We start from the raw sequence: 27,382 nt of genomic DNA on the forward strand, positions 1-27,382 counted from the left end.
GGTGCTAATCCACTTTCTCATCTGTAGGTGTATAGAATGCAGTGTGTGGAATTGTGCACTCAGGCGTAAATATGACTGCGCACCACCACTTCGTCCCACATCCTCAGTGTTTCTGCTTAAGCCCAATAGCAAAGGTGGAGACATTTAAAATTGATGGTGGCTATGATGTCCCCTGCATTCGACACGTCTCACTTGTTAAATAAAGGGGGCTGTGGTCTCTAGCTTGCTGTCATGAGTCATACATTGTAAATTGTTCTCCGGGGGCACTGCAGCCAATACAGATTTTTCCACGCACCAACAATGGCACAAAACAAATCAGTGGTTGAATCATAGCGTCGAATTGTAACAATTCACAGAATCAATGAAGGAGGGACTGATCATTACGAGTGTAGGCGGAACGAAATCGTGCGTGTCAGAATATAGAGTATGATGCCACATTGGTTGATGGAAATTAATTATCACACTCAGATACATGCATAGAAATTTGGCTATTGGGAATAACATTTTCAGGCATGTTTTCTGCAAAAAAAAAATCTGAGTTTATACAAACAGAACAGAAGACACAGTCCAGTACTGTGTATTTTGCCCTCATTTAGAATGTATTTCACTTCTTTAAACGTATGGTCTATTTCTACATATTCATGGCCTGTTGTTGGGGACATATTTTCAGTTATCTTTAACCTGCATTGGTTTGAGAGCCTTAATGTTCGCTGGAAAACGCGATATGAACTAACATTGAGTCCTAAAATTACGGTTACCAAAGAGCCTGAGAATCCTGATCCTCCAAACCGCTTGTCGACTCTGTATCACAGGAAATATTACTGCCGTTTTAATGTTTTGAGTTTCCTCTTTTTCTATTTACGTCACTGAGTCAGATGTGCGTCAATTAGCACGTGCACACGAGCTGATATCATCACTCCATCTCCCTGGTGGGCATCCTCACATTCGCATTCATCACCCCTGGCAGCCACTCCATTATTATTCTGGACCATCGGCAATCATCCCTTTTAGGATCCACTGCAAGTCCATTCACGTAAATGGTTGCGACATCCTCCCAGTGTCGAATTAAGTGATATTTCCCAGCGTCCTTGTCGACAGTTGGTTGACGTTCACTGCTCACATCAGTAGTTTGACGGGACCGTGCTTCCATCAGCTTCAACAACCGTGCCCCAATCCGTTGTGCACTGACTATCGAGACAGCCAGGTAGCCTGTCCACGCATTCGTCATCAGTCGTGTGGACTATTGCAACAGCATCTCCAGCTGTGCCAGCGCTGTGCCTCCAGTCAGTGTTAAATGACGCGGCTCGCCTGAGAGTTCAGAAGCGGACATTTGATCCGATCACGACATCGATACGAGACTGCAAGTTGCAACGCTTCACGGAATCCATGTGTACGTATTACTTTTTTTGTGGTAAGTTTGTGGGTTATGAAAGTGGAGGCAAAAGAGTTGGGTTTTGCGAGTTAGAGCGGTTGGTATTTTTGAAGGTTTTGTTGAGGAGCTGTGAAGGAGGCATGCCTGAGACTGATGTAATATGCGGTGCTGAGACAGAGCGAGTAGACGAGTGGAAATTGTTTTGTTGTAGGAAAGTAAGTTGCATAAGAAGCAGGGTTTTTTTTATATCATATTTTATGTTCATTAGCGTTCTCCAGTGGCTTGTTGCACTGATTTGCAGGATTATTAAGGAGCGTGTTACTTTTCTCACGCAATCTCAGTGTAACTGACTTGTAGAATTACAGACCCATTAGCCTCTTATCTCAGGTATATAAATTGTTCACCAAGATCATTGGGAAAACAATTACGGGAAATTTAGAGGCCAATAAACACATGAGCAAGCAAGATTTGGAAACGGTTGCCTTACCATCTAACGCATACAATCTGAATCTCGAAAGCTAAATGAATGTCAATTTTCTATTATGCCTCGCCATTGTAGAACATGAAGAGGGAATTGAGTCTGGATATTTATGCAGCGATCCAAGCTTTTACAAACCGATGCTTAAATTAAACGAAGAAGAAAAATAATGCATGTGCATGAATACTATAACACCTTCCAACATGAAATTTCTGAGAAGTATATGTTTTTAATGTGTACTAACTGCTGATATATTGATTAGAAACATGGACATTGACGAATATTTCGAAAGGAGCTCAAAAGTGTGCAAATAAACAGGAAGATATGTAAAATATGTACCATAGATCATAAGCAAGCTAGAGAATCATGAAAAATGTTAAGTGGGGAGGACAGTGGCAGATATGTAATGATAGAGCGTCACCTAAGGGACGACGAAGGGCTGCATAGGCACTGCTTGGCTACTCATATCCAATCAGAGGGAAGGGTTCCATCTGGGCCAAAGGTAATGGGCGGAGCTCGTGGGTATGTACGGGAAGCATCGAGAAGGTTCTACGAGGGGCGTGGCTAGAGAGCAATATAAGGAGAGGCAATGAGAGGACTCGGGGTCGGTGTGGGAAGCCTGGAGTCCGGACTGCATCATCGCCTACCTCGTCTCGCCACCGGCCACGTGGCGAGCTCCGCCGGAGAAGCCCTCTCTACTCCCCGCGTGCCGCCAGCCAGCGGCGAGCGTGAGAAGAGAGAGACGCGCACATTACGACGGAGGAGAGAGCGCGGAACCATCCGGGAAGAGAGTGCAGAGCTGTGCAGTAATTATTATAAAAAAATTAACCCGTAAAAACAAAGTTTTTCACTATAAATCCTTTATATGTGTGGCGGCTAGAGTCTTCTCGTCCTCTGGCTTGAGATGGCTGCCACCTATGGGTCAGATGATTGTCTGCCAGTATTAAGCAATTGGTAATTAAATATTTAATTTGTTTTCCCTAAACAGTGTAAAATTTTGGAAAAACATTTTCACGAAAATTAATTATCACACACAACGAGTCTGTGTGGAAAATGTCAGCTCGACTGGATCACGGGAAATGGGTTAAAAAACGAGCGAAAGATTTGCACGGTCCTAAGCAAGCAAGCACGCAAGCAAGCAAGCACGCAAGCAAGCAAGCAAGCGAACTTAATATAAAGGATTTAAAAAGACACGAGTCTACAATCGATGTGGAAGTGCTTTATTACAGATATAAGGAATTATGGTCCATGGGCGAGAATAACAATGGAGTGGCACCTCCGATTAGCACGATTGGCTACCTACAGTGCGAAATAAGTTCAACATACATACATACAAATGAGTAGATGCGACTCAGAGTACGTCCACCAGAGAGACAGAGTAATGAAATCAGCTTGTGTGCAGGTGCTGGGTGAATTGTTACATTGCAAGAGAGTGAGACATGGCTTGGTGAGAAATTTACCCAGCAGCGGATGACTGATGAAATGAAATTGCATTTCATGCAGCACTAGATGAGGTCACAAGGCACATAATGTGATGTTGTGTGATGGCATCATGGATACTGATGGAATCGCAGAGGGCATGCATAACACGTGATTTCATAACACTGGCCAAAAAAAGCTTTTCTGTTGAGCACTGGTATTTTAACGCCAGGTTTTTGGGAAAACTGATCAATATGGCTGGTTTTATATAGGCTAAGTTGCTAATAACAGAAATTTATATAAAAAATGTTATTCATATTGGATCATCATTACTAGTTACTGTGGCATGCTTCTACAGACAGACGGACGAACAGTTATTGTGCATTATTGATCTACTTTAATTGGAAGAAATTAATTATTCATAAAATCGGAATCAGAATCTTTATTTCGACGATTACCCCCTCTCATTAAAGATTCACCTTTGATGATAAAGTTCCCTTTTACGTGGATCAAAATATTCAAGGTCGAAATTCTCCAGCATTGAAGAGATCTGAACCCCAAATCGCAAGGTTGATTTTTGGTTGCATCGAGGAGTTCACATGGACAAAGAACGCACATCGGCTGTAAATGTAGATTTCTTTGCCTACCATGTACAGGGTGGTCCAGATGTCTTGTGACCCTCAATTAATTGGCCGCTAACATGTTTTTCCTTTACGCATTCATTTATATTTTAAATAAACTTTACTTGAAAAAATAATACGTTTTAGAGAATAAAATGGGGGGTCACAAGACACCTGGACCACCCTGCATAAAGGGCCTCCATGCTTCTTTGTGCACTTTTCGGTTTTTGTTCCCTTTTATCATTCATACACCTCATATGTAACCGAACAAAAACTCAACACAGTCGTCAATAACACTGTTCTAAAATGAAAACAAAAATATTGGCAGCGTTTCAGCCAATGATCCTTCTTCAGTAAGCACACAGATATGGCCCTGTTTCAGAGGACATGGGTGGTTCACGCGACCCCTGCTGCCAGTCGAGGTTGACTACAGGCACCAGAAATTTGCTCAAGACAAGACTCGCCAGCCCTGAATCGATTTGGGACCTTTGCAAATTCGTCTCGAGTCACAAGCCCAAGGGGCCGTCCATAACTGACGTCACGCACCTAGGGGGGGGGGGGGGGTGAGACATTTGTGACGATGTGTGACGAAGGGGGGGGGGGGGGTTGAAAAATGTGACGTCACATCAAAATGCGCAACTTTAAATAAATGTAGACACGTTCTACTTCATTAAATAGACGTTTTAATAAATGTTTCCTCCTACAACATCAGAGTGCAGCGCCACATTAAATACGCACTACAATGACAATAGTTTAAATCGATTTGAAGCATGTTTTATTTTTTTGGGGGGGAGCAGAGCTTTGTGACGTCATATTTAGGGGGGGGGGTCTGACTATTTGCGACGCCGTGTGAGGAAGGGGGGGGGGTCAAAAATCGTCCAAAATCTCGTGACGTCATTTATGGACGGCCCCCAAGGCGCAAAGGGAGTGGGGTCAGCGCCGATGGCAATTTGGAGGAGGCGGTTGTAAATGTTTGGCGCTGGAGGCCTTCATCCAGCAGCGGATTGACCACGGACGATTGATGATGAATTATTGATGAATCGATGTGGCTTGGTGGTGGAGAAGGGGAATCAAACACCGTCACTGAAGTCTTCGGATTCGAAGAATCTCCCGAAAAAATAAGACCCACTCCTAACTTGTTCCCACTGAGTAATTTTTTTTTACAAATCTGACGACAGCCGCCGTTAAGCGACGGTGCCAGGCTAGGTGCACCTTGAGTGCCGTCGCCAAGTGACGGCACGAGACTCAGGCGCTATTGATTAACGGACTGAGACGACTAACAGATCTGACTCCCACACAGATTCCATCCCCACCCCCATGTAGCCTTTCCACAAACTATTGGGGAGCAAGTTGATGTTTGTTAATGAAGGGCGGCACGGTGGCACACGAGAAGATTGGGTGGCCAACGGCACGCACGGACGTCTTTGTCTCTCCAGTGGCGATGCTCCCACGCAACACACACCAGGCACTCATTTGAGACTGAGTCGACCTCGGTGAGGCCCATGACCGGTCCAGATGTGACCTGTCACTTGGTGGTGGCCATGGGCGGGATTCGAATTCGGGTGGCCCAGGTTCGTGGCACCACCGCACTCACACGAATCGGATTATAAGACGCACCATCAATTGTTGCTTTCAAATGTCGGGTGTACGGTGGAAACTGCATCTAATACTCGGGTAAATTCGCCGCTAGAGGTGGATGGGGCTGAGGAGGCATCATGGAAGTGTGTTGGACTTCTTTCGCACCGTACATAGTCGACCATGCTCATCGGGGGTGGCGAGGGAGGACAACAAACTAAACACAACAGCAGTACTGAGCATCATCGTCACCATCATCATCGCCACCACCATCATCGTCACCATCTCCACCACCACCATCATCATCATCGCTGCCACCATCAGTCATCATCAATGTCATCACCATCATCACCATCACCGCCACCACCGTCACCGCCACCACCGTCACCACCATCACCACCACCATCATCACCACCATCAGCATCACCACCGTCATCACCATCGTCACCATCACAGTCACCATCAGCATCACCATCGTCACCGCCACCACCATCGTCACCACCGTCACCACCACCACCATCATCACCATCACAGTCACCACCACCGTCATCACAGTCATCGTCACCACCATAATCACCATCACAGTCACCACCACCATAATCACCATCACAGTCACCACCACCGTCATCACAGTCATCGTCACCACCGTCACCACCATAATCACCATCACAGTCACCACCACCATCATCATCATCACCATCACAGTCACCACCACCGTCATCACAGTCATCGTCACCACCGTCACCACCATAATCACCATCACAGTCACCACCACCATCATCATCATCACCATCACAGTCACCACCACCGTCATCACAGTCATCGTCACCACCATAATCACCATCACAGTCACCACCACCATAATCACCATCACAGTCACCACCACCGTCATCACAGTCATCGTCACCACCGTCACCACCATAATCACCATCACAGTCACCACCACCATCATCACCATCACAGTCACCACCACCGTCATCACAATCATCGTCACCACCGTCACCACCATAATCACCATCACAGTCACCACCACCATCATCACCACCACCGTCACCACCACCGTCATCACAGTCATCGTCACCACCGTCACCACCATAATCACCATCACAGTCACCACCACCATCACCACCACCACCGTCACCACCACCGTCATCACAGTCATCGTCACCACCGTCCGCAGTGCGCGTGCGCGTCTCGCTTCCTGCACTCCGCCGCCTGCGCCTCGAGCCGCTCCTCCCCCCCCCCATTGCTCCCCTCCATCATCATCATTGTTGTTGTTATTGCTGCTGCTGCTGTTGTTGTTGCTGCTGTTATTGTTGTTGCTGTTCCCGCCTGGCTCCCACCCGGCTCCCACCGCTGCATCTCTCGCGGTGAGTGGAGCCCCACGCGTCTCTCGAACCCGATTGCGTTTTAACCGCGGCGAGAGCGCCAACATCGGCCACGAACTCGGTGGTGTTGGGTGTTGTTTGGTGTTGGGTGTTGTTGTGTGGTGATTGTTGGGTGGTGTTGGGTGTGAGGCCTTCATCCAGCAGTGGATAGAGAACGGCGGGCGTCGCTGCCCAATCACTATGACGGCAACGACGGGACGACCTCGCCGTGTGAGTGTCCGCACGAGTTGATGGCGAGTGGCTGTATCCGTCTCATCGTGGTGGTGGTGCTCAGTGGCACCGCTTGTGACTGTCGGTAGATCTCGCTGGAACCTATAACACCTGGGTCAGTACCATGTGTCCTGCCAGCGAGACACAGCCACTCGCTGGACGTGACGACCACTCCGGTGCACCTAGCCTGGCACCAGCGCCGCGGTGACGTCGGCGGGCGTACACCCAGTGATTGTTGTGGGTACTGTATGTGGTACATGGTACACGGTACTCTTTGCCAAGTTGCATTTTATACGGTGTGCAACAGGTCTCGGGGGTCCTCCCCTAGGTCGACTCGGCTTAAAATGAGTTCCTGGCGCGGTGTGTTAACATCGCCACTGGGGAGAGACAAAGGCGGTCGGGCGTGGTGCTGGCCACCCCCCCCCCTCCTCATGGGCCCTGCTACTCGCTAACAGCACTTGCCCCAACTTTGAGGCTACGTCCTTTGTCCTTTGTGTTATAACATTGTGTTTGCGCGTATGTTGCGTGTTTAATATGAGTGGTCTAAGTGCACAGTGTGTTTACCATACAACAATGTGCATGTCTATCACTGTGTTTTTGTTTCCGCATGGCTTAGTTCAAGTTAATTTATTAGGTATAGCCATGTGAGCCATTCGGCTCTTGAATCGGGTGCAACCGCAACACACAAAAAACAAAAACATGAACAAGAAAACATCTTAAAGTGACTGTGACTAAGTGTAAACAGAAAATCCAAGAAAATGACAGCAAAATATTGCAGAAAAGAGTACAGTAGCCACAGGCCCTGGCTTTGCACCCCCTGCCGTCTTTGTCTTCCTTTGTTGTTATCAGTAATTGCCTTCACACTGGATAGGGAACTCGGGCCTCTGTCACGAATGTGGTGGCTCGAGATGGGGCCCTGGTGAAACGTGTGGGGGGCTGCCTGGTTATTGTCGGCTTCAGTGTTGTTAAGTTGTGTCACCGTTCTTTGTTTTGGTTGTGCCACTTGAGAACTGGGATATCTGATTATTTAAGGAGCCCATGACTCCATCGAGCATCTCTATTCGATTGTTAGAATAATCGGAAAACACGCAAATTGTAAACAAAAGTTTAACACGTAGGCTTTCGCGAGTAATATTATTCATAACGTTTTTGGGTTCGATCGCGTTATTTATAAATGTGTCGTAACTCTGCACCACCGGACACGGCCAATCAGCAAAAAAAGTGTCACTTTGACAAAAGACAAATAGTTCACTACTTTAGCCCACCGGTGTGTTGAAGAGTGAAACCACAACATTTAACATTTTTGAGTACGACGTTTCGCTGGTAATTACATCCAGCATCTTTCGGGCAATTCGCCAAAATTATAAATGTTGTGGATTCACTCTTCAACACACCGGTGGGCTAAAGTAGTGAACTATTTGTCTTTTGTCAACGTGACACTTTTTTTTGCTGATTGGCCGTGTCGGGTGGTGGAGGGTTACGACACATTTTTAATAACGCGATCTAACCCAAAAACGTTTATTGTAAACAAAAGGTGAATATCTCCCAACGTGTGCCGCTGGACGGCAGGTGGTTAGCAGGGTTTTGTGCCGTCATAGACATTAGCAAGGTTATGCTGTGCGTGGCCTGGGGATTTTCCTTATCAATAGCTTGAAGCTTCGGTCATGAGAACAAGGTAGACAAAACAAGGCTTTTGCATGGATTTTGTAACGATTTACAAAATGAATTTTAATTAAACATTTGTAATGACATTTTAGTGCTGTAGTAAGTGGTTAAGTTAATTATTCATGTAATTACTCCATCATAAGTGATATTTTATTGCATACACCGGATACAACTGGAAAACAACAGTGTGTACCTCGGCCAATTATATTATTGAAGGCGAAATAGGATAGAAATGGTGAAATAAAGAGTTGGATGCAAGCAGGTTGGAGTACTTTTGAAAAACTTAAATTAATAAAAGCAACTCACTAATGTGCTTTAAGGAATACAGTTTTCATGAAAGCATACTACCTGCTATGACATGGATCAGAGAACATTGTCCTTAAAACAATTGTAACAAGCTGAAAGTGTGTAAAGAAGCATGGAGAGAGAAGCATGCTTATGTTACATTGAGGCAAAGCAACAATTGCACTATATAGCACACTTAAGCTCGAAACATCACTTCGATCTTCATGCAGCAATGGATTGAGCATTACGAAGATGATGCAGGCACGGTGAGATGCAAGCTTGGAATCACATGAGACAGAAATGGGCATACATGGATCAACAGGTAACATGGATCAGGAAAAAAATTTGAGACATAGTATTGGTCTACATTCAGCAGTTGATGGATCGTGTGTGACGACGAATAGTTGTGTTGCTTCCGAAACGTCGTGATTTAATTTATTTGGTTTCATTTTAATTTATTTTAATTTTTACCTACGTGACTTTACCGAAAAAACCAAAGAGTATGGATCTTTGCAATCACCAAAACTTCAAATCTAGAAGGATGAATAGTAACTTGGTTCGACACCAGTCTTGGCTAGTCCGGTGCCCAGGGGCACTTGGTGTCAACTGCATTTATGTTTAATCACAAAATAAATTACCTCACGCGTGCTGCGCCTACCCGAATGATGTCGTGTGTATAATATATATGTCATAGCAAGTAACATACTCTCTCTGAAATGTTTTTCTTTTGACACTTTGGTAGATTGCTCTTCATTGCAAAGTTGTTCTCCAAGAGCACTCCCAACCTGCTCTCATCCACCTTTAAAAGTAATAATTTTGATCCCAGTCCACCTTCAATAACTGATCCTGGTATATATACCCTGAAATGTTTTCCAATTGCTCTTCTGACATGTATAAAATTGTTTCATTGAACAGTTTATGCGTGACCTTTGTTTTTGCACATTGATCACGAGCCCCACACTTCAGTTTTCGATATGATATTCTTGTATAATTTCCCTTAATAATTTGCATTGGTTTGCTATTATAAGTGTCATCCACAAATGTGTATTTGTCTATTTTATATTTCTGACATTTTCTCCATAAACACCTCGGCTGCGATTGTAAAGGGAGTACTGCAATATTAGACGTGAAGTCGGATAAAGTGACAAGGTTTCTGCAGAGTTACTAAGTCACGTGAAATGTTTGACACACATTTGCGGTCCGTTTGTGTGAAATTATTTTTTATGCCATAGTGTATTTTCAGGCTTTTAAGATGGAAGACACGGCAACAGCTTTAAAAACAGAATCCAGAGGTGCAGGTGGAACGAGAGAATACAAGATTGTGATGCTGGGACCTGGTGGAGTTGGAAAAAGTGGTAAGTGTAGCCGGTCTACCCTGTCCCTCTCCTCCCATCGTGAATCCTGCAATAATGGTCAGAAACATCCTCCACCTCAGCTCCAATTCCTCACCACAAAGTCCGCCGAAATCTAAACTGGGGGCATGCCTCGTACTCTCCTGTGCACGTGGGGCTCGGGGTCCAATCCCTCATCAACCCATTGCATTCACTTCAATAATAGTAAAAAAAAACACCAAACTCTCCATAGCTAGCAACAGAATGCACAAAGTATATGTGTGATTAATCACAGCTGAGCTTACATCAGCTACATAAGCATTTTGATAACTGAAAATATTTAAGCTAGATCGTCACACTAGAATTTGTAAAGTTATTGAAGCACCGCTTCTAGTGACTTCCCAATTTGCAAATCCCCGTATTCACAGGAGCGAGTCGATCTAGAGTTCTTAATTCTATTCATAAACCCTGATAATCCATGGGTGAGATGGACACATTCATCTTTAACGATGTTGCAGCTACACTTAAGTTTATGCCATTTTTTTATTGAGTTAGCATGGATTTGGGAAATGCTGCACATTGTGTTATGCAACCGTAGGGCTGAATGACCGTCTGTCATTGTCTCCTGCCTTGAATCAGTCTGGCTTTCCTACATATGCCCCCACACTACTGAGACAAAGTAATGTGGGGTCATAGAGTTATGGTAAAGGTAAAAGAGGCATGACATTCTTCACCAGATTTAAACCTTGCTCCAAAAACGATATCTCCCTTGCTGATGCATGCAAGAGATATGTAATGCACATCACACTCGGTAATAAACATGTTAGCGCACGTTTCTTATTGCACGATTGTGCAATTTAATGTGCATACCTGTATTCTGTGCAACTGCACAAGCATGCACAGCCAAGTGTATACATGGCAGCTGCAGGGTTGCATTTGTGCTTCAGAGTTTTTTAGGTAAGCACAGTAATGGCACCAACATGCTCGAGCGTGCTTGCTCAAGTCCCGTGGAATCTTCTCCTACAAATCTCTACTGGAGCTTCAAGACAAACCCCCAAGTGTGGGGGGAATTCCCAGAGCACGAAGGTCTTATTTCTGCTCTAAATACAATTAGTGCAAGTGTAGTGAGTCCAACTGAGTCACAGACGTTATTATTTCGAGGCAACACATTTATTGTAACACGTATATACAAAGGGGTAACTGCCCCTTTACCAGATACAGCCTAGGGTGGTGACCACCCAGCTAACTACACTATATGGAGGAGTTACGGCTACGAAGGGTCGGACCCTCTCTCGTGTCCCGGCCACGTGTTGATGCCGTGTAGGACGTAGAGCTTCCAGCTTGTAGGATGTGGAGCTTCCAGCTTGTAGAACGAAGCGACCCTGGTCCCTCTCAGGGACCCACCTTATATCCTCCCGGGTCGGGGCTGGCTCCGCCCAGGCCCCGCTCGCCTTCTCGAGCGTTCTAGCTCCCTCTCGAGAGTTCTCCCCGGATATGTGATCACCCCCTAGCCCCCCCACCTGGGGCCGCCTCTGTGGACACTCCAGATCACGTGTCTACGGGGTCAACCAGAGTGCCATGGCCCGGGGCAGCCCTGTCCCTGGGCTGACACTCTCTCGTTCCCCCTTGTGGGAGCCCTCACTGCACGCTATGCGCGGTGCCCGCACTATCCCAGCGCTCACCAAGCCCCGCTAGGGCTGGTACTACACCCATCTACGGAGTGTACTAGATGACAGTGCATCGCACGCCGTGCTGTGCTGAGCCGGCCTCACACAGCAACCCACCCAGTGCTGTCCGCGACGTAGGAACATTGCACGCCACGGCCCTCCCGGGCCGGCACCCTACAGTGACAACCTCGATGTCACTACACAAACATTATGCGCAATGACGCTGTATTCTGTAGAAGTAATTGTTCTGCTTTGTCAGTGTAAATATTACCTGTAGGTCAGGATGCTAGTTGCAAACTTGAAGCCACATCTATTGAATGTCTTTATCTAAGACTGCTTGTCTTTAATAAGAGTCCTGTAATAATTGTGAGTGCTCTTCAGTTTTATTTGTCACTTGGAAAGTGCCAAGTCAAATAAAGTTAATGGTACTGATAGTATGGTATTGCAATTGGTTATTAATTGCAGTTCCCTTCCACAAGTACAAAATGAAGAGACAACATTAGCAATACCTTGCACTGTATGGTTATGTCAATACCGGGATGATTAATTGGAGTGGGTGTTTATAAATGTGGTCATGCTTGGATATTGAAAGTTTTTTTTATTTTATATTTCACACAGTACAACGTGTGCAAATCTCAAAGGCTAATATATTAATTTTAAGATTGGTAAAAAACAGAACCATTTTGCTATTAATGTGTTTCAATGGAGTACAATTTAAATACACGAGACCAACATGACTGTGTATTGCAACACTGTCTTGTTGATTTGTAGCACCATGGTATTTTTAAAGCAAGAATAAGTATGCTTGCGTGTTGACCTTTAAGAGTCACTGACCCTATTTGAACTTTCTTTGTCAAATGTTAAAGAGGAATTGCTTAACGTAACTAGGCAACAACCGTGTCATTTGAGACTTTAAACTTGTGTTGTTACGGTTTAATATTTACACTTGTTCTTCATGCTTTGATTATAACATTTATTGTGGCGTATTTGTTATACGCGTGCAGACTATTGTGTATAGGCGCAGTGGGATGGTCTAGTGGTAGCGCGCTTGCCACTTATTGCAGAGGTTCATGGTTCGAATCCCACTGGTCAACCTGATTAATACTGCACCATATGCTTCACAGTGGATGTTATCCCTGAAGGTAATTCACAAGAGTAGGCCATTGTGTTGGCGAAATGGTACACATTTTCCAAATTTGAAAGATTACCTTCACGTAACTCATTTTGGATTATACATAGTAATCATCGCCCCCTCCTGCAAAACTTGGCAAGACCCTTTCGAAAAAGATTCATAAGGTTTGGTGAAGCTTTCTTGGGTAAACAAACAGTATTACATCATTTAGGTGAAGATCAACAAATATCCTAACTTATAGAACCTAGTCTGTATGTGTTGATCATTAGCTGTGGGTAGCAGTAGTGTCGTGATTAGCACATTGCGCTACAAAACTAGCGACCCGAGTTTGATTTCCACTTATGGTTAACTTCGGGAACGAATATCTGAACTGGTCGTGGACCTTTCCTAGGTTGACTCAGCATTAAATGAGTACCTGATGTGGTGTGTAAAAATATTTATTGGGGAGACAAAGGTGGTGCTGACCACTTTACCCCCTCGTGTGCCGTGCTGACCTTAATAGGTGCTCGCTAACAACGCTTACCCCAAAAGTACGTTCAAAGCCAAATTAAGAATCTTTGTTTTCATAATTAGTTATGTCTGTTGACACTTCACTTGAAGAAATAACTTACAAACCTCACTTAATTATCATACAATGAACATTTCCACAGCTGATTGTAGTTTGTGCAGGACCGGGATTAATTTAATATAAAAATACTGCAAAAAATATGTTTCAAAATAGCATTGCTATAGCCTATTGTATCTGCTAATAGCTGAGCAATGGGTGTACTGTTTTTAGTCGGAAGTCTAGGTAAGTGGCAGACCAGCACAAAAAAGTAGGTTTCCATGCAAACACAGTGCCACCAGAAACACTTTCCACTTTGAATTTGATAAATAATGATTGAGGTTGACACCCTGACCAAATTAACCCAAGACTCATTAACGTTCAGAATTAATTACTGAGACTGGAAACAAGCCTCCAGTGTTAGAGTTGAGGGACAGTGTCCATAACTTACATTAATCTATGACTTGTCAGATTAAGTATCAAGGCTTTGGGCTCCATTAATATATATTTTTTTTATTTCCTCAGTAAAGTGGAAAATTTATATTTGGATTGTCACAGCAGTTCGTTTGTGATCTGTGGTTATATTTATCATTCACAATATGCTATCTGTTGATAAGTGTTCAATTTATGAATTTGCTTCCTTTGGGAATGACACTCAAAGTACAACTTGGTCATGACAGGACAAAAGCAAGTATAATTACACAATTATTGTGTAATAAAAGTTGGGTATCGTCACATTTTATGCATGGACAGAAACGTCACATTTTCCTATCATTAGTGCCTCATCAAGATATTTCATATAAATGTGAAGAAAATCTTAATTTTGCTGCCACATCACATCTGTGAGTGGAACATCCATGCTGTGTAATGTGTTTTTTATCATCTTTAGAAGAGTGTAAAATGGCATGGATCTGAAATGTTTGGAAATTTGCACTAAACCAATTAAATAAAAGCTGGTGGCATTTGCCGTTTTAACATCCAATAGGTCACAGCACTTTTGATCTCTAACTGGAGACGCACGGTGAACCAGTCATTACACTGCCGTACATCATTGCAGAGTAGAGCAATTAACTGCAGCTCCCGATGTGGAACACTTTTTGTGTCCACAATACATGTAAGCTAACACTGACAGAAGGCAGTGGGACCTCTGCTTGAGAAGAACCCCTAACTTGATTTCCCATGTGTCCATAAAGGCCATGGCACACTCGGACATTGTTAGAGCGATTGTCGTTGACAGTCGTCACAAGCAGTCGTAACTCACAGTGTTTATTTACTATGAGCAACTTCGGCAACTCGATAAGGCAGTAACAAGAGTGGCAGAGTTATGTCAAGCCAATGAAAACACAGTTTGTTGAAAGTGAACAATGATTGGTCTACAGACTGCTGCTCCTTTTGGCAACCGGGTGACGACTGTCCGTGACTCTTGATTGCAAGTTGCCATCCAGGTACCCACGAGGGGGAGTAGTGATCATTTGGCCAATCGATATGTGTATATGTTGAACTTATTTCGCACTGTACGAAGCCAACCTTCCTAATCGCAGGTGCGGGGGAAGGACAACAAACTAAACACAAAAATATGTTTACAATATAAAATAAAATGATGTGGCAACCATTGCAGGTATTATGACGTTGAGGGGTATGATGCAATAACAAAAAATCTCCAAATTGGCATAGAGATGAAAGGCCAGCCCATCCTAGTGTGATTCTATGCAGGCAATGTAATAAGTGGCCCTTACAAACTTGTGACGTTTCAGATGTATTCTTTCTCACCGAACTTAGCCAACTGTGGTAATCGGGGTGAAAGACTGCGGCATTACTCGGCTCATTTAAAATTAAGAAGGGTTGGTGAGGCAAGTTATGATTATAATACACATTGTTAATATTACAAGAAAACTTTACAGTGTAGTTAGAAGAAATTGCAGATTAAGGGTTGTCTTTCAGGTTATTTAAGTGAACCACAGTTTACCTGAACCATATGCAGAGCTATGGGCAGATGAGAAAAAATATGCTAACCTTTATGAATCATTCTATATTTGAAGTTTTCGTGACTGCAAGGATCCATACTCTTTGGTTCTTTCGGTAAAGTCACGTAGGTAAAAAATAAGAATCGAAATAAAAAATAAATAAAAGTAAATTAAATCACGATGTTTCGATTGCAACACAAGCAATCATCAGGTGTGAAAATCACAGCTAGAATTGTTTTACTAAAGTGGGAGAAATGCCAGGGCTAAGGACTTTATATAAGTGTGGACGTCAGGGACTGGGACCTGAGACTGTGCGGGGGGGCGGGGCTAGAAGTGAGAGGTTGAGGGAGCTGGAGATGCGCGGTTACAGCCGATGTTGGCGCCCAAAGCAAAATAGCAGCAATGTTAAACGCTGGGGATGCAATTGACTCGGTAAAATAGACTAGTACCCGCTAAATAAGATGGGACAACTATGCGCAGAATAATAGCCATTTTCTATACTTTTGAGGCATAAGCAATTAGAAAATAGCACTTAGTACCCAGGAACTGAAATCGTGTTACATAGTGTATCAAATTCAGTTTCCCAGAAATGTTCCATTCTAATTTGGTTCACCTCTTACATTGTTTTGATCATGATTCACCTTCAATTATTGCCCCAAGTATACTTATCCTGCTGTGTGATCAACTTTTGCCCTCTCTATAAGTTACTTACAATAGTTAATCACATTTGTTATTTATAACTTCTACCATGCAGTTCATCAATCATTGCCTGCAATATATTGAAATGTATTTATTAATGTAATTTATTTTATTTCATTAGGAGACAATCTAGTTAACGGTACGTAAATATTATATTGAAATAGCTTTGACACATCCTTAACCGTGTGTTTACCCTGCCTCACAATGTACACCACTCATGCCTCGGCCTTTAAGGAAATAAGATACACATGATGGTGGGATGGCACTTAGACTCTGGAACATAGTGGCCTTAATAACATGCTTTTAGCCTATGCGTGGGAGGAAAATTACATTTATATTGCCACAATGATATTTCTTCGTCAACGTCAAGCTGGAAAGCGTACAAAGAACCATTGATGAGGTGCATGTGTGGAATTTAAATGAGAGCGAGAGAAACACATGGTTGGCTATGTACGATGTGAAATACGTTTCAACAACCATATGTATGCAAATTAGAAACAATATTAACCATGCAAAAAGTGGGATTGGGCAGGACACGTGACTGGAGGTCGAGGCTAATGCCAGAATGGCATGCAAAGGTGGAACATGCTCGAGGAGATACCCACCATGGAGATGGAGTGCTGAAATTGGCTCATTGGCATATCACAGGACCTTGAGGGATTACAGTGCATTGGGGAGGGCATCATCCAGCAGTATGTAGCTCATGACGTTATGATATTTAACACTTACACTTTCGCGACCAATATCATCCATAATACAGGTTTTTTGGGTTAGATTGCGGAAATATATAAATGTGTCGTTAAACCCATCAATACGCGACACAGCCAATTAGTAAGGGTTGTTACGTAAACAGAACACGCCAATTCGTTACTAGTACAGCACACCGGTGTGTTGGAGAGCCAAGCCACAAGATCAATGGGCCCACAGAATGCGCATTAACCCCCCCCCCACCCCACTTCGAGCAAGAGAGCGCACAAGGGTGGTCAATACATCCACGCTTCTATTTAAGGAACGAAACTGGTGGACATCTCCACAAATCTGGCTGTTGCCTGATGAAGCTAGTTGTAATTACTGGCGAAACGTCGTACTCAGATTGTAAATGTTGTGGCTTGGCTCTCCAACACACCAGTGTGCTGTTCTAGTAACTAATTGGCATGTTCTGTTTATGTTACAACCCTTACTAATTGGCTGTGTTGGGTGGTGGTGGTACGCGATCTAACCCAAAATAAACCTGTTATGGATGTTATGATATTTGTTTAATTTGCTGTGCATAGGGATTTCTACTTACATTTATGATTTACTGCTCTAACGTTATAATGCAATGCCATGTACTTGGATATCTTGATTCACCATTTGATTTAACATTCTCCAAACGTTTTCCTTTTAAGCATTTTGCAACTTTACCAAATGTATCATAACCATATACTGCATATGTTTAATATGCTACACTCTTTATTGAAGTGCACATGTTTCCTTAGTTACTGGTTGTTGTATGGCTTGCATATTTCTTGAAGACACAGCAACTTTATATAGCAGAATGGTATAATTCTATTTATGTAATCTGTTGTAAAAGGACTCACAAAACTTGAAATGGGCTATATAGTCTCCACGATTAAATGGTGTACTTTGCTGTGATTAAGGTATACAGCAAACACAATGAGAACTGTGGTCTGATATGGCAATTGTACAATTACCAAGGCCATACTCATTGACAATTTGTGAAAAGTAGGTGCCCAGAATGTTTACCATTAATCAGAAGTGAACCACGGTCAGGCATAGGTGCTCCTGAACCATTACCAATGAAATTGAGAACAAGAAATCGCCAGTTTTGTGACAATGGATAAAACATGGGTCCATGATTTTAATCTGGAAAGTAAAGCTTTGAATATTGAGTGAAAACATCATGGATCGGCTCTACAAAGAACATGCATACTGATGAGTTATTTAGAAGAGAGAGAAATATTAATGAGGGGCACAATTTGTCAGTTATGCAGTATACAACTCCTATTCTGTGATTGTTGCAAAGTGGTTAATTTAATTGAGAACAATGTTAGCCAATGCAGTCAAAGAAAGGCGAGGAAAGTTTTGATATCATCTTCAACCAGGATGTCACTCTAATTTGCACAATTTGAGTTGCCATGGGTGGCATTCATGATGTTGGATTAAAATTGGTTCATTACCTTTCACAATCACCAGACCCAGCTTCAATAGACTTACACTTTTCCATTGTTAAAAATAAGCACTTGCAGGAAAATATATATTTTAGTGACAATTAAGCAATGTGTTATTGATGAATGGTTTTATGAGCATGACAACGTTCTTTTGGCTTGGGGATTAAAGGACTGAAACATCAGTGGACCAAGTTCAATGTACACAGGGAAGATGTATGAAAATAACACAACCATATTGCGATCCGTCGTGCATCAGATGTCAAGCTGCAGGCATTTCCACCTCCCCTTGTGTATACTGTGCGTATGTTTTCATGGTTCATTTTGAAGCGTGGCCTAATAAATGTATTTCTGTTGCATTTGTTGGTGTGCAATGCATTAAATTGTGCATCGTGCAAGTGCACTCTGATGATGACCGCTGGGGTGATCTACATCTAAAACTGGAGTTAATGGCATAGAGTGATTATCAGTAAAAAAAAAAGCTGTCAATACAGACAAGTGGAAAAAAAATACAAAGGGAAGTATCTTCAATGGCCAGTTATGCCACAGTGTTTGTGGTCGACATTTTTCAAGACTTAAACGAAACAGAACGTGCATTCAATGGCATGGATTTTCTATATATCAAATGAACTGCATGGTATGCGGCAATGTTAAACATCTGTCTCTTGATGGCACTGAGCTATGGTGAAAATTACCTTTTTCAATGGTTGTTACCAGTCTCGTCATTGAACAACCACTATTAGCTTACCATAAAGTTGTAGTATTTTATTAAACCTGGAGGAATGATGGAATCGGTTTGACCGACTGCAACCCAGAAACTTAAAATGTTGTTCACCGTTCTTTCGATTGCATCACCCTTTGTCAATGTTAATGAGTCAATGGCTAGAGTTATTAAAATACAGCTGTGTTCTGACTACTCTACATTATTTTTCTTCAGCAATGACGATGCAGTTCATCAGCCACCGCTTCCCTGAAGACCACGATCCAACTATCGGTAAGGACATTTACGTTTACGTCTTCATGTTATAACCACGATATATTTACAATTAAGGCAAAGAGTAATTGTGTAGACCACTTGACCTACGCAAGAACATAATTCCTTACCTGGTGCCATTCAGACCAGGTCGCATTTTCGGTATAATATTTGACTTTCAATAAAACATTCAAATCCCATTCACCCAGTACGAAAGCTTCAAATCAAATCAAGATTGGCTTGACACAATTATTACCTTATGGGAACTCGACAGTGGATGACTTACCTTGGCAGATACCAGCCCGGCGAAGATGCAACATTCCCAGATGGTTAAGTAGTAGGTCGTATTGGATAGGAAATATGGGTCACGTTCTGAAGACTGGTGGCATGGGTCCCCCAAATATACATGCATATATTTTGGCAGGACAGCTCAAATCAATGAACTCGTGGTGTATGGAGGAACATAATTTGACCTGGTTGCTATTGGTGGTAACAGAGAGGATAACCACTGTCTTCACAATACACTTTCAACACTTTACTTTACAACACTGTCCACTGGGTTGAGAGCTCTACACCTAGCCCCTTCGCTCGAATGCAGAAATCAAATTACCAATAGCCAGTTAATGAGACACACAACTCAAATGATAAAGCTCTGAAATTTTTTAAAACAAACAGGCATCAGTCCATTATCTCCATTAACAGCCCATTTTGCGAATAGGGAGCTGTGTACTTAATAATGGTACATGGCCTCATTGTTCTGGCACATGGACAGTATTCTTGGACTATGAATTATATTTAAACACTTATACTCCATTTTAGTAGCTGCAAATAGAAAATTACGATTCCTTCTAAGATCATTAGATGAGATGCTTTTCTTACAACCATGTGGATATCCGAAATATATAGTAGTCTTACACTTTTGGAACAGTAATCATATCTATAAGTCCAGAAAGTAAACAATTTGATGGATGATGATTTTTTTAAATAATGGCATCCATCTCATGATAGATGATACATTTCAATACCTTACTCTTCGCTTACTCGAGTTCATCTTGCTAGGTTTAGACCACTCTTAGCCGAGTGCAAGAGATGTTCAAAAGGTGCACTGCGTTACTTTACGCATTCCATTGGGGTCTTGCCCTCTATCTTAACAGCAACTGGAAGAGTGTGTATCAAGACCACTTGATCATAACATCGCACCCTCCCCACAGGCAGCCGTTCTCAGAGAACCCACAGACAGACGCGAGCTAAGACCATGCATCATTTGCCTCCATTTCAGTGCTTGTCACAATAGCCCCTCCCCCTCTCTGGCAGAGTTATGGAGGAACGTGTGTGGCAACTGCAGAGCACCTCGCCCACCTGATTAGGACACAATCTCTGCCGTCAAGGCCATATGAGCTCTGTTCCTGGGCCTGTAAATTAATTTGTGTTGCTGCCAATATTTTACTTTACAGTGCTGCAAAACGTGCTTTGTTGGCCTTCGGTGTTGGTATTTTTTGTGTGGAACTTCGTAAACAGAAAGTGTAATATGCAGTTGTAGGACAATGTAAAATTGAGTTGTGATGGGTGTGATAGCCTTGGTACATGTGGGGAGCGGTAGTGTAGCGGTTAGAATGCTGCGCTACGAACCTGGTGACCCGAGTTTGATTCTTGCTTACAGAACTGGTCTTGGTCCTCCCATAGGTCGACTGAGCCTCAGATGAGTACCTGGTACGGTGCATAAACATCACCACTGGGGAGATAAAGGCGGCCAGCGTAGTGCTGGCCACCCACCCCCTCATGCGCCGTGCCAGCCTTCATAAGTGCTCGCGAACAGCACTTGCCCCAAAAGTCTGTTATGGCTATATGGGGGGGATCTTGTTCTTTGTTGTTGACATGTGAAATGTATAGCTCAGTATTTGATCATGTGAATGTCTACGTATAGCCCTTTTTTATAAAACAAGAGTATTAAAGTGAACAAGCCTCCTGTCCCAGCAAATGTTTGTGGTAACTGACCTTATGTACTTTGTTTTTATAGAGGATGCCTATAAAACACAAGTCCGCATTGATGATGAAACGGCACACCTTGACATTTTGGACACTGCAGGACAAGTAAGGCAACCATCATAATTCTGGCTATGTTTTTGCACTGTATAGCCATTGTTTCATTTCCGCATTTTCAGCCAAGAAGTAATGAGAGTAATCCGTTGCCTATTGTTCCGTGTAAGAAATATGGTAAATGTAGAGACAGTATCTCTCAAAGGCTGTATGCCTGTAAGCCAAAGGATTGTTACGTTAGTCATCATGTTGCTCTGTAAGCTGTAGTGGGAAAGATATAGAAAACAATCAAAGCTTTCTACGCAGGGGACGTTATGTTTGTCTTTTAATAGACTTGCCTGCAGGCTTTTAGAATGGACCATTTTGGATACTTTGCCAGAGATTGACAACAAAATATACTTACGGGTCTTTTTTTTTCCTTATGGTATATCCTTTACAGTTGTACAGTACAATATACTTATAATGGTATGACCTTTTACGAGATCATTTTGAAACGTGTTATTTTGGAGAGAAAGAAAAATGACTTTTCTGATTCATGTTTAACATTTACAGCAGAAGGCATACACTGTCATCATTCCATGACTGGTTGACAGAAGGATTCAATTAATCAAACTTATGCAGGGTGTCTTAGTACGAATGCACGTCATATATTGTTTCATTTTATATGAATGACGAACATTAAACAGTTTACTTTGCCATTTCATTTTCCGTTAGGCGGAGTTTACAGCCATGCGTGACCAGTACATGCGCGCAGGCGAAGGATTTATCATCTGCTACTCCATTACCGACCGCCGCAGTTTCCAGGAGGCTGCTCAGTTCAAACAGCTCATCTATCAAGTCCGTCACACGTACGAGGTTCCTGTGGTGCTTGTGGGCAACAAGACCGACTTGGGAGAAATTCGCCAGGTGAACAAATCACTTAAGTGGCATTTAACAAACATTAACTACGTGTTAAACTCAAATGATTAAACTGAATTTGTGCACCTAATCCTATTTCAGGCTCATGTTTACTGATCATAAAGTTTATTCCAAGAACTAGGTGAACCATGGATAGGTACCCTCCTGAAATAGTATGGAGACATTATACCGGAAACAACAACATATTTCAATGCCTCTTCATGTCTCCCACCAATCCCAATGCATTTAAAAAATATATTTTCCACTGTTCTCTAACACATGGGGCAATCTCTTTCACACATTCAATCTCATGTCGAGAAGAAATTAAGAGGGTCATTAGAAATCATTGGTATTTTAAAAATGAATCACCCTTTATTCCAGCACTTTTATTATTTTGGTGGAGACTGAAATATGCAGAATCAGGATATGGGAAGTACAAAGATGAACTTTTTTGTAACAATGTATCCATTAGATTAACCAGTGTTTCTTCTCTTACCTTTTTTGAAAGTCCATTTTTACTCATGGTATAAATTTAACATAATGCCATATAGACTTTAATCATAACGATTCACTGGCACCACCACATCAATACATGTGCAATTCGGCTTCAGATTTTAGCAGCATTTTCTGGCATAAAATAGGATGAATGGTATTGCTCTATGCCTAAGTGGATTTTGTGTGCCGTGACCCTGTGACATGGCGTATAGATGACAGCCTGAGCTATTTCCGAGTGTTGAGAGTGGGGCGATAGATTTGTCTGCTGTTTATAACCAGTATTTATTCTTTTGGATGTGTGTGCTTATAATGAAAATCCACAAAGGGGAAGTAAAATGTGGAAGTTTTTTTCGTTGAAAAGGAAAATAAACTCGTGTTTTGGTCAATATATTCCATTGCCAATTGTGCAAGTCAGCAGACTTGAATACATTTTTGTCAGCATTCAAGAGCAGACCAATTAGCATACATTTGGTAAGTGCATGTTTCCAGAATTGAGGCATTTAAATCATTACATTGTAAATGACATGAGGTCTGTTAATGATCCAATGAATAAAAAAAAATGTACGTACACAAAATTGTCGAATGAGAATATTCGAACAAAACAATATACTGGAAAATGAATAATTGTGCATTGCACATTTGCTCACATTCATGTGCTTGTGGGTGTGCTATTTATGCAATGATGTTTGTGGTCGTGAATGGATAACTTAACCCAGGCCTATCTCAAATTGCTCTGCATTCTGCAGGTCTCGCAGGAAGAGGGCCGATCACTGGCACGAGAGTTTAGCTGCCAGTTCTTTGAGACGTCAGCCGCGCTGCGGCAGTACGTGGACGAGGTATTCTACGCTGTCGTGCGGGAAATTCGCCGCAAGGAGCACGATGCCATGGTGGCGATGGAGAGACGGTCCAAAAGGAAGGAGAGCCTTTGGAAAAAGCTCAAGGGCTCCCTGAAGTCTAAAAAGAGAGAGAACGTCACATGAGTTTCACAGGCCGCATATGCCTTCAGCGGCTGAGGAAATTTACACCTCGCAAGCTGGCACTAATCTCTATAAATCATAGGTTAGACTCGTGCACTGTGGCTTAATGTGTTTCTCAATATTTCATCAGGTTTTGTTTGATTAGTTTGAGGTGGGCTTGTTTACGGCACGTGGAACGGTGCCACGTACCGTGGAACCCGCATAATATCCAATTTATGACTATCATTCACCACCCTTACACACATCACTGACTTAAACATCTGTGCTTGATGCAAAGTAATTTTGAAATACTTTTTCTTAAAAATGTAAAAGTCAGTGTCTCCTCGCTAATGAGCGTGGGGAAGTGCTCGTCCCCCTTTTGGAAGGTTTGAGGCAGTGCTGGAACTTTCAAGACGGATGAAAGGCCGAGTCTATTCTGACCCAAATGAGCAAGTTGCCCAGTATGATAACTGCGGCGAATAAAAAACGAAGTGTTATACCTCCTCTTGGAATATATTGAAAAGAGCTCAAGTAGGAAAACACGAATTGATTTGAATGAATGAATTGGTTTACGTCCCTAATATGGGCAAATTCTTAACCCTCCACCACCCAACATAGCTAAACAAATCACGTTTATTTGGCTGTGAATATTATTATTGGCCATGAAATCCTGTGATAAATGATATTGTTGTGAGACAGAAAAACATCACTTCATCTCCGATAGGCAATGACTGTTCTAATATTTGCACTTTTATCTTAGTGGCATTTGTACAATGATCATGCATTTCTCACCCCATTTAAATCACAAAATGTCTTATTTTGAAATCTCGTCTTGAAAGCTAAAATGAATAAGAATGTAACATACCTGGTATGTTTACATAATAATGGTCACACAGGTTTTCCAAAAATATACATAGATCTGTTTTCCCAATGTGTAGAAGGTCACCTGTTTTGTGGTGAATGTCCCCAGAAGTACAAGGATGACTTTGCATCAAGTTTGGGTAGCTAACTACATTGCATTGTATTTGGTCAGTGTGAAACTTTTTTTGGCACAAATACAAGAGTCTGATGTTAAGGGGTGGTGGGTGCTGTCGATTTGAGGGTATTTTCCTTGTTTGTAATTTTTATGATCACGGAAGTTAATCGCCAGTTTACTTTTAGGACATCCTTTCAACTTAAATATTGACTTGTGCTTAGAATCACTGTATTGCTCATTCAACAGTTGTGTTTATTTATATGACCACTTAAAGTAAATTATAAAGCAAACCAGAATACATTATTTGAATTCAAATTTGCAACAAAAAAACGTCAAAGTAGTCTTTTGGACATTTACATTTCCTTAAACTTGCCTTATGTTTACTGTAGCTTAACAGAATTAGACTCCAAAAGTTCAGCTCGCATGGTTGTTCTCACTGTGGGAAGGGTAACACGCTTGAACGTGATTATATTTGGTTTTCTAAATATGATATTTTATAATCCATTTACCTTCATGTAGACATGGTAGGGCAATTTATCACAACTGGACACCTACCTTTTTATTCCACGTGTTTTTTCATTTTAAATTGAATCAAATATAGTTATGATCGAGTTGCATACAAAACTGATGACATGGTAAAACAAACTGCTGATAATTTCACAATGATCTGTAGATGTTGCAGTTGGAGCTTATTTATTTTGTTTCAGGAATGAAATGCTATTTTTTTAAATATTGCTCAAGTTGTACTTATTTATAATCCATTTATAATTAAACACATTTAGATGTAAATGCAAATAATTACTAACAGACTAATACCAAAAACATGTTAATGTTAATTTTAGTCGGCACTCTCTAAATTTAAAAGTTTGTCATTTATATATATAAATAAAAAACATACAATTAAAAGAAAAAGCTGATGCCATTACAGCAAAAGTATTTTAAAATTACGAACAAATCCTTTAGCAGTGACAGTTAAAGTTATTGTGGACTATGATATGCTTACATATTCAGTCCTTCAAAGCATCGTCGTTAGTTGAAGATTCATGATCTTGCTCCATATCGTTAATTTGTCATTTTTAATTAACCTCAGGTCTACGTTGCAAAGCAAAATTACAGTTGCAATACAAGAGGTTATAATAAGTGTTATTGAAAAAAATCACCACCAGTCAAACTGACAACTGGAATGGGGTGTCCAGAACATGGTATCCACATCATGTTAATGAAGACCAATGTTCATATCACCAAGACTGTTTGCAAATGGTAATCATGTTAACTAGTCCTCTCTGGTTCTTTCGGTAAAGTCACGTAGGTATAAAATAGTGATTTGTTTTATTTTCTACCTACGTGTATTTACCGAAAGAACCAAAGAGTATGGATTCCTGCAGTCACGAAAGCTTCAAATCAAGATTGAATGTTAACTGGTGTTCAAATGCTTGTAGTACAGGTTACATGATGCATAACGGAATCAAGAATGCATTAGAGGAAGATTCAGTGTGGTCAGGACTGTCTTAAATACTCCTGCATGAGGCTTAACAGGAGGAATAAGTAGCCTGGTGAGACCTTCCATATCAAAAGCTGGATGGATTCAATTCACTCAAATGCCTGTTTTCTAAAATGTAAATATTTGATTAAAATCCCAGTTGATGACGTTTACAAAATTGAGTCAGTGGGTCAATGACCAGAGGGTGACATTTGTAATGTTTTCTTCCAATCAACTGGAACAAATGCCAGCCTACGTTCATGTATTGCATAATAATACAATTAAGAGTCTACCTACATTTGCCTTAAGAGCTATTTTTTAGCCTGTATATGGAAACTATTATTGTACTTGTGGTTTAGAAAATGATGTATGTTTGGGAAATAATACTTTTTTAATAGCAGCTTTGTCTAGAATCTATCAGTAAGAAACAGTGAGAAAATGATCACTTGTTTGAGTAAATTGTCGTCGCCCATAATACTATGATCAAGCAGTTTGCCATTAACATTTGTATCATGTTTAAATGTGCACAATTTCCAAAGTGCATAATTTAACAAATAATTACGCTGTGGCTACTTTATTGCCAGCACACATAGTGAAATAACTTATTTAGGTGCCTTTTCAATGGGGGGCAGTAAAGAATTATTGCAATTAAAAAAAAAGATACTGTAAGTTAATTGCACATTTTTGGTTTAAAAATTCCTGCATAAAAATAACATTAAAAAAAGGCCAACACATAAATGTATTAAATTGAAAGATTAAGAGTTTCAATGTGCATTGTATTACATGTTAGCTTCATGTATATTGAGTAAATAATTAACCGCATTATTATCCTACTTTGATTTAAAATAGGAAAAATATAAAAAAAACTCGCCCCTAAAAAGTGGTTGTTTTCAGGATGAAAACCAAAAACGGGTAATTGTGGACATTGAACACTGTTACTTGGTAGCTGTTTCATGCGAATCGAGATGCCATCGTCTGTTTTTAATTTGTGTCAAAGCTGTTGAAGCCTGTTTTACAGTTCTAATAAATGTTGTTTCATTTTGTCTGTTAA

At 41.7% G+C, this 27,382-nt stretch overlaps 1 protein-coding gene across 5 annotated transcripts; it reads left to right on the plus strand.

Moving 5' to 3' along the window:
* The first annotated feature begins 1,251 nt into the window (after positions 1 to 1,251).
* On the plus strand, positions 1,252 to 27,382 carry LOC144738540 (GTP-binding protein Rit1-like). 5 transcript variants are annotated; one of them, XM_078621552.1, is made up of 7 exons: positions 6,560 to 6,834; positions 9,755 to 9,819; positions 10,256 to 10,367; positions 19,455 to 19,511; positions 21,508 to 21,581; positions 22,242 to 22,433; positions 23,666 to 27,382. In XM_078621552.1, the coding sequence occupies exons 3-7, from the start codon at positions 10,265 to 10,267 to the stop codon at positions 23,897 to 23,899; spliced, it is 660 nt and encodes a 219-aa protein (XP_078477678.1). In that variant the 5' UTR covers positions 6,560 to 6,834; positions 9,755 to 9,819; positions 10,256 to 10,264; the 3' UTR covers positions 23,900 to 27,382. The 5 variants fall into 5 exon arrangements, with proteins under 5 accessions (XP_078477700.1, XP_078477678.1, XP_078477695.1 ...); XM_078621560.1 differs by having other exon boundaries at positions 6,723 to 6,834; positions 10,245 to 10,367; XM_078621574.1 differs by lacking the exons at positions 6,560 to 6,834; positions 9,755 to 9,819 and adding an exon at positions 1,252 to 1,390 and having other exon boundaries at positions 10,245 to 10,367.

This window comes from Lampetra planeri, chromosome 3 (genome assembly GCF_965212315.1).
Source record: "Lampetra planeri chromosome 3, kcLamPlan1.2.h2, whole genome shotgun sequence".
NCBI lineage: Eukaryota > Metazoa > Chordata > Hyperoartia > Petromyzontiformes > Petromyzontidae > Lampetra > Lampetra planeri.